General features: G+C 42.1%; 1 protein-coding gene and 1 long non-coding RNA gene across 2 annotated transcripts in view; both read right to left on the bottom strand.

Annotated features, from left to right (window-relative positions):
- The window catches only part of HIF1AN (hypoxia inducible factor 1 subunit alpha inhibitor), a 102,124-nt gene that overhangs the window by 57,121 nt on the left and 31,348 nt on the right, over nt 1–13,655 (bottom strand). The window contains 1 exon segment of the mRNA XM_068124809.2: nt 5,590–5,840. Coding sequence (XP_067980910.2) covers nt 5,590–5,840 — 251 coding nt within the window.
- LOC137417808 (uncharacterized) lies at nt 1,277–2,754 on the bottom strand. The gene is made up of 2 exons (XR_010982497.2): nt 2,219–2,754; nt 1,277–2,011 (listed from the first exon to the last, which is right to left on the bottom strand). It is a non-coding gene; the product is annotated as an uncharacterized LOC137417808 (long non-coding RNA).

Genomic DNA, 13,655 nt, shown 5'->3' on the forward strand with positions numbered 1-13,655 from the left:
CTGATGACTCTACTCTCTGTCGCTCCATTCTTCATCCCTCAGATCGGCAGTCTGCTGCCTCCTCACTCTCTGCAGACCTGGACAAAATCACAGACTGGGCAAACAAGTGGAACATATCTTTCAATCCTGACAAATCTCACACTCTTACGATGTCTCTCCGAAAAGACCGACTGGACAACCCTCCCATCCACTTTCTGAATAATCCTCTCCAAGAAGTTCTGTCACTCAAGCTTTTGGGGCTCACTATCTGCCATGATCTTTCCTGGGAAAACCACATTTCAAATCTGGCCTCCAAAGCCAGTCGCCGACTGGGCATCCTCCGTCGTGCGAAGTCCTTCCTTGGCACACCTGAGCTCCTCACCACGTACAAGGCTTTCATCCGCAGCTCAATGGAATACTGCTCTCCCCTCTGGGCTGGTGCTCCTGCCTTACACCTAGCTCGTCTTCACACTGTTGAAACCAAAGCACTCAGAATCATTGGAATCTCCCGCGATGAAGCTAACTCCAAGGGCCTCTCACTCACTCACCGCAGGCAGGTTGGTGGTCTTTCCATCTTCTACCGACTCCTCTCTGGCCTTGCCCCCCCAGCTCTCTCTGGGCTCTGTCCCGCAAATATTCCTACAGGTCGCACAAGATCTGCCTGCAACCCTCTTATGGTCAAACTGCCAAAATCAAGACTCTCTGCTCACCTTCACTCCTTCATTCCTCTTTTCTCCCACCTCTGGAACAAACTCCCTCACTCTCTTCAATCCCACTCCACCCTCCAGGTCTTTAAAACAGCTGTTCACCACCATCTCTTATCTTCCCCCATCCAAAACCTTGATCTTTTCTACCCCCGCTATTTTAACCCCAATTCCACTTTTTTGAAATACCAACTTCTGTCCTGGAAGTCCTTGGTGTCCTTGTGTTTTATACTTCTCCCTCCACCCCCCCCCCTTCCCATGCCTCCTCCCCCCAAGCCCTCTCCCTTCCACACATCTCCCTGCTCTCAAATGTTGTGTTTGTGTGCTTCCCCTTCTCTCCCCATCTTGTTTTCCGCTCCCTCTTTTTGTGTGTTTTGTTTGTCTGGTTGATTTGTTTGTGAAGTAAATGTTAGCTCTTTCACGAGCCTCGATTCAGTATACAAAAAAAAAAAAAAAAAAAAAAAAAAAAAAAACTTGTAAAACGACATGGTGCAATGTAAATGTATACATTCTTTTTGTTGTTGTTGTATACTATATAGTTGTATACTATACAACAACAACAACAACAACAACAAAACACAGCTTTCTTGCTATGTAGTTGAAAACCTTTTATTAACAATAAACACTGTACATGGTAAACAGGGTTATGTACCACACAAAAAATTGGGGAGGGACAGAACTTTCTTCAGGATTGTGCTGCAATGTTATTGATAGATGTGCTAAATTGTGAATTCAAGTTAAAAAAACAAAAACAAATCGGCATTTTAATTTTCCTCTCCTCTGCATCAGTCTTTTTTTGCTCAGACCCTCTTCCTCCTCCTCGCCTCCTCCTCCCCACATAATCCCTCTTCCTCATCATTCGGTGGGTTGACAGGATGGCCCAGAGGTACGCACACTCACGCTCCAAGCTGTCCAGCCTGGGTTTGAATCCCAACCCATCTATAAACTGTCATCCCGGTGTTTCATCAATGGGTGTGCTGTCCCTCGGATGGACTTGAAACGGGCGTCCCGTCTCCCAGCATTAGTTTGTGAACGTTAAAGATCCCATCGTGTCCTTCGGGCAGAGTAGGCGAGTTATCACCGGCACAATTTTTCAAAATACTGCCCGAACATACAGAGCACAGGGTGTTGCATCAGTGGCACAGTCATGCCCTCAGCCAATGATGCTACCCCACAGTCTTGTGGTGCACACAAAAGAAGAGGACTTTTTTTTTTTTCATTCTCCCATCAGTCCTCCACCACCTCTCCAAGTCCACATACTGCATTTGCAGCAGAGCCTTCAGCAACACCATCTGCATTGCCTTGCATTACATTACATTTGAGACTTTCTGGAACACAAAAGATTTCAAATTAGGAGCAATCATGATATCACATAAAAACAGAAACAAAAGGTTGATTTATGAATATAATGTTTGTAATCTAAAGTTCTAATCATTCCAGAGACAATGTATACTGTAAAAAAAAGTACCAATTGTGTTGAACAAGAATAGATATCTGGAACAATGGATAGCCTTCTACCATAGCAAGCTTCTTACCTTCGTCTCACCAAATCCCATGAGACGACTGAAGACGTGAAGGGCATTTCATGAACCTCGTTAACTGAATGTGAAGTTCACTGCAGGCGAATCAACAGTCCATAGAGACGTTAACGAAACAATTATCACAACCATAAGCAGATTGCTATATAATCCTGCATCGGAGTGGCAACCAATCCAGGATTGTGCCCCCCAGCCAAGGAAAACTGCCTCTGCACCCCTCTGCATCTGGCGACGTAAAAGGAGTTATTGTTGTTCTTCTTCTTCTATATATAAAATCACCTGCAGCAATAATTTGTTGTTGCTATGTATTAGCCACATGTATGAAATAACTAAATATGTGTATTGCACAACTCCAACAGATATGTCAATTTTACAACATGCATGCAACACGTGGGCACAATCTCTCCATATACGAAATTAACAGTTGACATCCAAACGTTTATAACATGGTCGGTCATTTGTTATTTTTGATCACAGACACAAAGAAAAGGAAAGGTTTTACACACTTTGCATTTGGTCTCGATTTTGAAGTCAAAGAGTAAAAGCAAGCATATTGGACCCAATGACAGCTGGTCTATTGCAGAGGACAGAATCGAGCACCTGGTGGTGTTTGGTTCGACCGACATACATGTAATTTTTAGGTTGACCGACATACATGTAATTTTTAGGTTGACCAACGTACATGTAATTAATAGGTTGACCGACGTACATGTAATTATTAGGTTGACCGACGTACATGTAATTATTAGGTTGACCGACGTACATGTAATTATTAGGTTGACCGACATGTAATTATTAGGTTGACCGACGTACATGTAATTATTAGGTTGACCGACATACATGTAATTTTTAGGTTGACCAACGTACATGTAATTAATAGGTTGACCGACGTACATGTAATTATTAGGTTGACCGACGTACATGTAATTATTAGGTTGACCGACGTACATGTAATTATTAGGTTGACCGACATGTAATTATTAGGTTGACCGACGTACATGTAATTATTAGGTTGACCGACGTACATGTAATTATTAGGTTGACCGACGTACATGTAATTATTAGTTTGCCCAACGTACATGTAAATATTAGGTTGACCGACGTACATGTAATTATTAGGTTGACCGACGTACATGTAATTATTAGGTTGGCCGACGTACATGTAATTATTAGGTTGGCCGACGTACATGTAATTATTAGGTTGGCCGACGTACATGTAATTATTAGGTTGACCGACGTACATGTAATTATTAGGTTGGCCGACGTACATGTAATTATTAGGTTGACCGACGTACATGTAATTATTAGGTTGACCGACGTACATGTAATTATTAGGTTGACCGACGTACATGTAATTATTAGGTTGACCGACGTACATGTAATTATTAGTTTGCCCAACGTACATGTAAATATTAGGTTGACCGACGTACATGTAATTATTAGGTTGACCGACGTACATGTAATTATTAGGTTGGCCGACGTACATGTAATTATTAGGTTGGCCGACGTACATGTAATTATTAGGTTGGCCGACGTACATGTAATTATTAGGTTGACCGACGTACATGTAATTATTAGGTTGGCCGACGTACATGTAATTATTAGGTTGACCGACGTACATGTAATTATTAGTTTGCCCAACGTACATGTAAATATTAGGTTGACCGACGTACATGTAATTATTAGGTTGACCGACGTACATGTAATTATTAGGTTGGCCGACGTACATGTAATTATTAGGTTGGCCGACGTACATGTAATTATTAGGTTGGCCGACGTACATGTAATTATTAGGTTGACCGACGTACATGTAATTATTAGGTTGACCGACGTACATGTAATTATTAGGTTGGCCGACGTACATGTAATTATTAGGTTGACCGACGTACATGTAATTATTAGGTTGACCGACGTACATGTAATTATTAGGTTGACCGACGTACATGTAATTATTAGTTTGCCCAACGTACATGTAAATATTAGGTTGACCGACGTACATGTAATTATTAGGTTGACCGACGTACATGTAATTATTAGGTTGGCCGACGTACATGTAATTATTAGGTTGGCCGACGTACATGTAATTATTAGGTTGGCCGACGTACATGTAATTATTAGGTTGACCGACGTACATGTAATTATTAGGTTCGACTGACGTACATGTATTTGCACCACATCCATGTAACTATTTGGTTTGCACCACATCCATGTAACTATTTGGTTTGCACCACATCCATGTTATTGTTTCTTTGATGTTTTCATGTGGTGTTTTCATTTACCAGAATGGTGTGCAAACTAGCAGAGCACCTCACATTTGACCTGGACGTTCGTTCACAATTTGAAATGCAGCTTTTATGCAAATTGCCCAAAATTATATTTGCAGTACCTTGCAAAATATCCTCCGTGGCTTTGGACGTACCTTTATCCCATAAATAATTATTTAGGATGTGCGTCAATTCTGGAGTGCAGGACGGCATTTAGGAAGTCGCCGAATTAATTTAAAAACAAACAAACTGTTTCCCAAGGTGAACGTGAAGATGGACGTCCTTCAGAGGAAATCAGCACTACTACTACTACCACTACTACCACACGATACAGCTAATTCCATGCAAATATCAACAGACTTGATGTTTTCATCGTCCAAAATAAATTCACAAGAACTCAGTGCTCCGCCTATTTCCCTTGGCTCCATCATGATCAATAATCATGCTCATTAAAAGCAGGTAATCAATGGTAGAGGATATTGGTTACCAACACTATAAAAACAAATTAATTCACAAGTTAATCGACATGCATTACTCTGCCTTTTATAATCAAATATCCATGTAAAATGTGAACCACCCTTGTCGTTCTGAATCGGAGAAAATTGCAGCAAGGTATGGAGTCGACATTTATAGCAATTATTACGTCATTAATTGGTGAACACAACAATGTATGATTTGCAAATCCAACTCCTTAGCAAGCTGACCTGATTCTGATTTACCTTCTATGATGCTTGGTAGCCATGATGGTATAATTGTTACAGCAAGCTTCTGCTTTTTCCTGTTTTACAAAAGTCAAGTAGCTCCACAACCGATGATAATGTAAAAGGTGTCCATCGCTTGCTTGCTCACGAAGCATTAACGATTATGGCAATATGAGCCTTGCCCGTGTATGGTTATTACAAGAGAGCGCACGTGAAGAACCGAATCACATCTTCCTCAAAGCTTCTGGCATGCGAATGGGGACGCATATCTTGATTCCCATTCAACCTCATCCCAGCAAGAAGAAGTTCCATTGAGATATGGAATATGGAATTTGAGATATGGAATTCGACTGCACCTGTTCCACCACCACAATCCTGCTACTTCAGAAATACAAAACCCTACCTCTCGGTACTCTCCGACTGCTGCAGTTCTTCAAGGTGCTGCAAAAACTCAGGAAACTTTAGGGTGAGGCGCGTTGCTTGGGGTCGGAAGTTGGGAAAATGTGCCAGCTTCTTCTCATCGTAGTAGAGGAAGCGATGAGTAGGAGAAGAAAATACAGTAAAGTCACCATCACCCAAGTTTTATTTTAGGTACGCCAAGTCCCACTTCAGTGCTGACTGCACCAAGCCAGTGTCTGTAAGTACCACTGGCTCCTGGAACAAACAGTCCAAGTTGACATCACCATGGGGCAAATGCATCTGCACATTCAACTTTCACTTCAGTAGCAAGTAATAAATATACACAAAGAATTAAGTTAAGCACCCCTACACAACGAATTAAGGTAAGCACCCCCTAATATATATTCTTTGTGTATATGTATACATTGGCATATATTCTAAGGTATGTGAGATCAAATAATGATTGGTATGACATTAGCAATTATCCATTGATGAAATTGAGTGATCAAAGTGAAAAAAAGTGATTGGTTGAGTCAGTGATCCGATCACGTGGGTCCTACACACGTTATTGACGCAAAGATCGCTAGAGGTCTTCTCAGAACAATGACTGTACGTTAGAAAACATAAACGTCATCCACACTGTCCGTGATGGACCTATAGCTCCATACTTAAATTGAGGTGAAAATATGCCTAAAATTCCCAAAAAATTTCACCTTAAATTATTCAAAATAAAATATTGAAAACGGCATGATTGTTATGTTTTTATGTGACCATAATATCACTTCTCCAGAAAATATAGCAATATCATGGGTATATTACACTGTTTTGATGACAACAAACTTGTAATGTGCGAGGTTGTAAAAAAACGGGGGGGGTGCTTAACTTAATTCTTTGTGTATATCTCAAGCTGCCAATGATTACATGATTACGCCCACTTACACTACCATCAGGTGTGAGGTAGCAACAACCATTTGGTTAGGGTGTGTAGCGCACCTCATGAGCTTAACCAGACTCGGTGGCATAATGGTTAAAGTGTCCGCTCCGAATCTGGGAGATCGGTAGTTCAAACTCGACCCCGGCGGAATCGTATCAAAGACTTAAAAATGGTAATGTGCTGCTTCCTGGCTTGACACTCAGCCTTTAAAAAGGCTAGAACATGGACATTGGACAACCATTGCACAGGCTTGATGGGCCGAATGGCTTGCTGCTTTTAAGGTCGTTGTAAGATAACACTTATTTTGTTATGGCTGAAAGGTTCAATTTGGCAAATCACCTTTTAGCTTTTCTGCTAAAGTTGCTGCTACCTCACACCTTTTCTGCTAAAGGCAAACGTGTATTTAGAGGTGATTGAGGGGCCATCTTGGTTGGCCCTCATACACCAAAGGTAGTACAGCTTTGCACAGTCCCTAGTTACACCGTGTGCACGAAGCAAAAAGCAGGGTTAAGCAATTGGTTCCCTTTATCTGTCTGTTTACAGACATCAGTTTATGATCGAGGAACAACTTGATTCAATTCAATGTTATATTTTGAACATGAATCTGAAAAAAAAGCTGTAGTTTTAATAGCACTTTGGCTTTGAATTTGTCTGATCGTGCATGCCCAGAGAGGAGGGAGATAATTATTTTTCCTATGTCTGCCTGTCTGGCAGTCAAACAAAACTGATGATTCCAAACAGGAAACTTACTGTTTTTAAGGATGTCATAAAAGACACAAACAGCAGGCACAAATAACTAATGTAACATGTTAAACTAGAACGGCACTTGGTACAGCGCATACCTCCGCCAGGCTGAACAGTTTATGTTTTGTATCCCAATGATAAACCGGATCTGGATTTGGACCTGAACCAAAATCTAATTGGCTTGTTCTTGTTTCCTCACGAACTCATTAACCAAGTTGTCATAAGTCATCCATAACTTTTTGAAATATGTTATATATTGTTAAGATTTGGGGTATGAATGTCATACCTTAATGAAGTTCAGAATGTGTAGATTAGCATGCTCCAAGTGTCACAAAGAAGAAGATCCCACCTAACTGTAAATTAAGTTAGGCCGACTGTCTGGGTAAGAGCGTTTGTGTGTCTCCACACAGAGGAGTGGAGTTGTGTTATTTAGGTAGGGCTTATGGGTAATAATTCCCCTGTATGTAAAGGCCTCTTGTAATTTTGCTCTTCGTTTTTAAATTGATCAAAAAGCCATGCCACGAATGCTCCATTCACCCACAACACCTGCAGGGCTAGCGAAAACCCCCACATTGTTATGGCTGCCAGATAGGACTAAACCACACCCCTCCTACAACCAACGTCACGCCAACCTTCTCGATGAAGGACTAGGCTCCGCCTCGATGACGCGCGTAAAAGGAAACCACGCCCCAGCTTTTGTGAGTGGTTGAGGAACGATGGGGTGATTCAATCACGCTTAGCGATTGGTGATGTGACATCAGGCAGCTCGGGCTGAAAAGGATAAGGAGAAAGATTCCACCTGCATCGCTTTTTGTTCTGGTTTTGGTCAGGGCAGTCTCTCTTGCCTGGTCGCTTGCTCTTAGTCTCTTCTTGCATGGTCACCGACAAAGGAGGACGCGATCGTGCGGCGCTTCGTGCGGGGTGCACCTAAGAGACGGTCGGAGCTCGGTACAGCCAAACGAGAAGGACCAAGGGAGGAGCTATTACCCGTTTGCTCACATCGGCGACTGACTGGCTGTGGATGCGACTTCGAGCCAACGCGTGTTTTCCCGCACAGGGACGCATGCCCTGTGAACCACACCAAACCCAGGTTGAGCTAAGTGGCTGCACGTCACTGAACATTTATTTTCGTTTATTTGTCCCTTGTTCGTGGCTGAGTCTGTATTGAGGGACCCTAATTTAGAACTTTTAGTTTACCTCACCTTCCCTGTTACTTTGCATTATTTAAATAAACCCCGTATCGATTGCATTTCTTTGTCATGACTGTCTTGTTGGCTTATTCGTTTGTGGGGAGAGGAATAAACCCCCGTCACGACCACCCATTCAGATAAGGCCAGGCTGAACAGTTTTCGGTTCTCCCCTGCACACGCCAGAGATAATCCTGCCAGGTTTGGCTTATACGCCTTGGAGTAAAGCTTGTTTTGGCCATCCGTCACCCCGAGGTGTTCACTACAGGGTCGACACGACAATATTGTTTTTGGCCCTGTATCTCAATGGTGAAGAATCTCCCAAAAAAATTCTCAGATCCAAGTCCGGATCTTCACCAAAATCGAATAATTTTGTCCTCATCACATACACGACCTCTCCCCCAAATTTCTTCCAAATCAATCCACAACTTTTTGAGATATCTTGTTCACAGACAAACAGACAGACAGACAGACAGATTGGAGAAAACACAAGCTCCATACACCTTAGGTGGCAGAAGTAATAAGGTAGTGTAAAAGATGCTGCATCATCAGCAGTAAGACTTTGAAAATTATTTTTTCTATGCCCTTTAAAATCTTTATTTTATTTCAATTGAATTATATCCTTGAACATTGTAGAACACAAATCATCTTTTTGGCACTTTCAAAACCCTTTCAGTAGTACTGTACTTGGACAAAATATTACGGCATTTTACATCATCTCGACCAATCAAATTTGCTGCTCGCAGACCATGCCCATGTCTTTTTTTTTCTCAAGACTGCGTGGCGCAAGGTGTTCCATGAACTCAAATTGCGATTTTTTGGATTTTTTTTTCAAAGGCACAATAGTGTGCGATATTTTATGGCTTTCGTTTTGCACGTGGATCATTACAGCGGTGTCTGCAAGTGGTTAAACCAAAGCATACATGTGGTAACTATCTGCATTACACAATATAAGCAGCTCCACCTTTATTCTGCATGTTGGCTTCCTGGAATTCTTCCATTTAGGGTTCACACATGTACAACCCCCTTCTTTCACAGTTTGGATTTGGATTTTCACAGTTTGAACCAGGATGACAGTTTGGATTCCGGCCTGGTACCTAATCCAGACAAGATAACTCAGAAGCAAGAATGCTACTTTTGAGCCCATGTTGCAATTGTGCTGTCAGACGTACAAATTCTGCCTTCATGATGGAAAGCACCTCCCACAGAAATAGCAAAATGGCTCGAGACCCAAAATTATATCGGATCCATACACACCAAAAGCAGAAGAACTGAAATGGCTTGATCAAAATTGTGGTGGAAATGTCTGGCATACCATAATGCAATAGTGCACTAGGATATCGATCAGTTTAATTTCTGACTTATTCCAAAACAATTTTGAGACTCTTCCATAATTTTTTTATGGATTTATTTGGTTGGGGACGTCAATCGCGTTTTCAATGGTAATGCGTACGATTTGGATACGAGACAAGCATAACGGGCCAAACATGCTGCTTCTTGTGCATGGTTTCATTTCCAACGTCTGGTCGTTTTACAATTGCTTTCTTTCAACGATCTTTTCTTACCTTAATAAAGATTCAGGATCAACATGTCAAAGTGTAGTACTCACATACACTACCGGTCAAAGTTTTTGAACACCTCAATTTTTCCAGTTTTTATTGAAATTTAAGCAATTCAAGTCCAGTGAATAACCTGAAATGGTACAAAGGTAAGCAGTAAACTGCTTGAGGTTTAAAAAAAGTTTAGGTTAGCAAAAACGGGAAATCTTTTTGTAAAAAAAGGCCTTCTTCAGGGAACAAGTAATGGGTTAACAACTTACAGCTGGTCTGCAGCAAAGTAAGTGAATTAAGCCTTGAAAGTTGATGCAAACAAGACCGACAGGTGTCCCAACCTCTGCTGATTACTTGATTACAAATCTGCTGTCTGTATAAAAGCAGTATTGGAACAGACTGTTATTACACCCTCTGAAGCATTATTTGGACAATATTGCACTGCAGGAAGTAGTATATCACTATCATAATGGCGAGAAAAAGGCAATTAACAAAGGAAGACAGACAGACCATTATAACCCTTAAAAGTGTCGGTCTTTCCTTTAGAGAAATTGCAAAGAAAGCCAAGGTGTCAGTGAGTACAGTTTCCTACACCATCAAAATGCACTTGGAAACTGGAGGAAACCCTGACAGGAAGAGGTCTGGCAGACCCAAAGCCACAATAGAATCAGAAGACAAGTTTCTGAGAGTCAACAGCTTGCGTGATAGGTGGCTCACAGGACAACAGCTTCAAGCACAGCTTAACACTGGTCGAAGTAAGCAAGTCTCAGTTTAAACTGTGAAGAGAAGACTTTGAGATGCAGGTTTGACAGGTCGAGTGGCAGTAAGAAAGCCATTGATAAGATGGCAAAATAAGAAAAAGAGGCTTGCCTGGGCCATGAAGCACCACCAGTGGACTACTGAAGACTGGAAGGTCTTATGGACGGATGAATCAAAATTTTAAATCTTTGGTTCATCACACAGGGTTTTTGTACGACGGTGAGTAGGCGAAAGGATGGTTCCTCAGTGTGTGACACCAACTGTCAAACATGGAGGAGGAAGCGTGACGGTCTCGGGCTCTTTTGCTGGATCCAGAGTCAGCGACTTGCACAGAGTGACTGGCACCCTGAACCAAAAGGGCTACCACAGCATTTTGCAGCGACATGCAATACCCTCTGGTATATGCCTAGTTGCTCAGGGGTTCATCCTACAGCAAGATAATGACCCTAAACACACCTCCAGGCTATGTCAAATCTACCTTCGAGGAAAAGAACCAGACGGTAGGCTTCAAATCATGGAATGGCCACCACAGTCTCCAGACTTAAACCCCATCGAGCTGGTTTGGGATGAACTGGACAGAAGGGTGAAAGCAAAGCAACCTACAAGTGCAACACATTTGTGGGAACTTCTGCAACAGTGCTGGGAAGAACTTCCCGAACAATATTTGATGTCCATTGCAGAAAGAATGCCACGAGTGTTCGGCGGTTATATCTGAAAAAGGTGGCTACTTTGCCGAGTCAAAAACTTTAATTACATTTTGTTAAACAAAATGATTCTATGATTTCTTTTTTATCTCCAATTGTTTATTTGTTCTATGCTTAATTTCAGAGTACATTGAGACATTAAACTGCGTAAATTTCAATAAAAACTGGAAAATTTGAGGTGTTCTAAAACTTTTGACCGGTAGTGTAGGAGTAAGCGAAAGGAATGTGCCAAGTAAAAGAATATGGATGGATGGGAGGGGAGGAGAGGTATCTTGTCTTTGAAACTCGAAGCACAGTACTGTATCTCGTCATCACAAGATATCCAGTTGTTTCAATGCTGCTTTGTTGTGCTATGATTATGTGTGGATTTGGAAGCGTCGGGCCGGGAAGCAACCTTTCTCCCAAACAGGCAAGTTTATAATTCGCTTTGTGCAATTCTCGAGGTTATTTATGAACATTCAGCAAAACTAAGTACATTGGTCACACCCTCGATGGTGCTACGTGACTGTGGGCACGTGTGCTACTCACGCGACCCATCTGCGCTCGGGTCACGTGTGAGTATTGCTCACGAATTGCAATTATGTCACGTTGACATCCTCTCAACAATCTGAGTATTAATGCGGTATAGCTCTGGGAACAAGCAAGAAAGGAGAGCTACGTACACCAATGAAGCACCGGAACGGAACCGACCGAAATCGACAGCGTCATGGGCGCAAAAGCTTTTTTTTTTTAAATAACACGAAGTAGATTGTCGACCATACGTTTGCAATACATAAGAGCTTTTGAAACATTAAAAGGAGGTTATTTAAGCGTTAAGAAACTTGACGACTTAAAACTGCAGTCAATACACCGCAAGAAACGTTAGTTACCACAATAAAATATTATGCACTTTGTCGACAAACAGTATTGCAAACTGTAGTCATTAGGTCAGTACCAAATATTTAACATTGTGAAGGATTTCTTGTTAAGAGCCGTCATCACCAGGTTTACATTACTAAAGACAATGCAGGGCTAATGCAAGATGCATGGCAATTTGTTAATGCTAAAGATTAGGTTGTCTTCTTCTTCAATATTTATATATAGTGTAACGAATTTGAGAAAGTATAAAGAATGTGAGAATTATGGTTTTGTTGTGTGGAAATGTCACCCTCCGTAATGTAAAGAAAGGTCGAAGCTCGTCCTCTTAGTTAATTCCATAAACATACACGCAGGGCACCATATATCCTTTTAAATAGTTATTCCCTTATTCTATGTAGTTTAAGGCTGTGTTTCCCAATAGTTTGACTCTCCATTGCACCGAATTAAATAAGAGTAGGTCCCATCTGCAAAGTGTCAGGTTTGGATGTTTTTCGCCGCAAATGAACTCCATTGAGCACGCGGCCAGCTCGGAGAAGAAAGGCATGTCTCCACCTCATAATAGGAAGGAGAAGTGAGTCGGCCCCGCTCAACCAATCCAGCACGAAGGGGTTTGGCTTGAGAGAATGATCTGGGAGGTTCGCGAAGGTTCAAGGGTGGGGCTTATATAACCCGCGGGAGACGCCCCCACCTCAGATGAGCTACGGAGATAAGATACGGCAGAGGAGGAGTCCTGAAAAAAGCACGCGACGTCCCCACGGCGGCAAAAAGCAGGAGATTGAGGGAGAGAGATGCACAAAAGAGTCCACCGCAGCTTTTGAATGAACCAGCAGCTTTTGAACAAACCGCAGCTTTGAACCAACGGCAGGTTTAGCCACCGCAGCTTGGAGCGTCGACGGCGGTGACGGCAGTTGCGGCCAGGAAGCCACGTCGCCGTGCGGAGACGATTGGGGAGAGTCGGCGGCTGCTCAACTCGAGCCGGGATCACACCCACCACCCGCATCCTTCCAGCTCTGTGGACCACCTGAACCTCCTGATCCCTCCAGCCAATCCACCCTTCATTCCCCATTTGTGTGAGTCTGTCTTTTGTTTGTTCTGTCCTGGGTTAAGTAAGACTGTTTATAGGTAAGCTAAGGTGCACTGTGTCCGCTTCTTCTTCTTCTGTTTTTATTTTATTATCCTTCGTCCTCCTTGGTTTCTTTTAATTGTGTAAATATTAGTAATAAATTATATTTGTCCTTCATACCTTTTGTCTCCTTCTTCTTCACATCCTTCGTCTTAGTCTTTTACAAATTGAATACCTGTGGCACGATTTGGCCAAAGTTTCGGAATCGGGT

Source organism: Myxine glutinosa, chromosome 8 (genome assembly GCF_964187855.1).
Source record: "Myxine glutinosa chromosome 8, kmMyxGlut1.1, whole genome shotgun sequence".
Classification (NCBI taxonomy): domain Eukaryota; kingdom Metazoa; phylum Chordata; class Myxini; order Myxiniformes; family Myxinidae; genus Myxine; species Myxine glutinosa.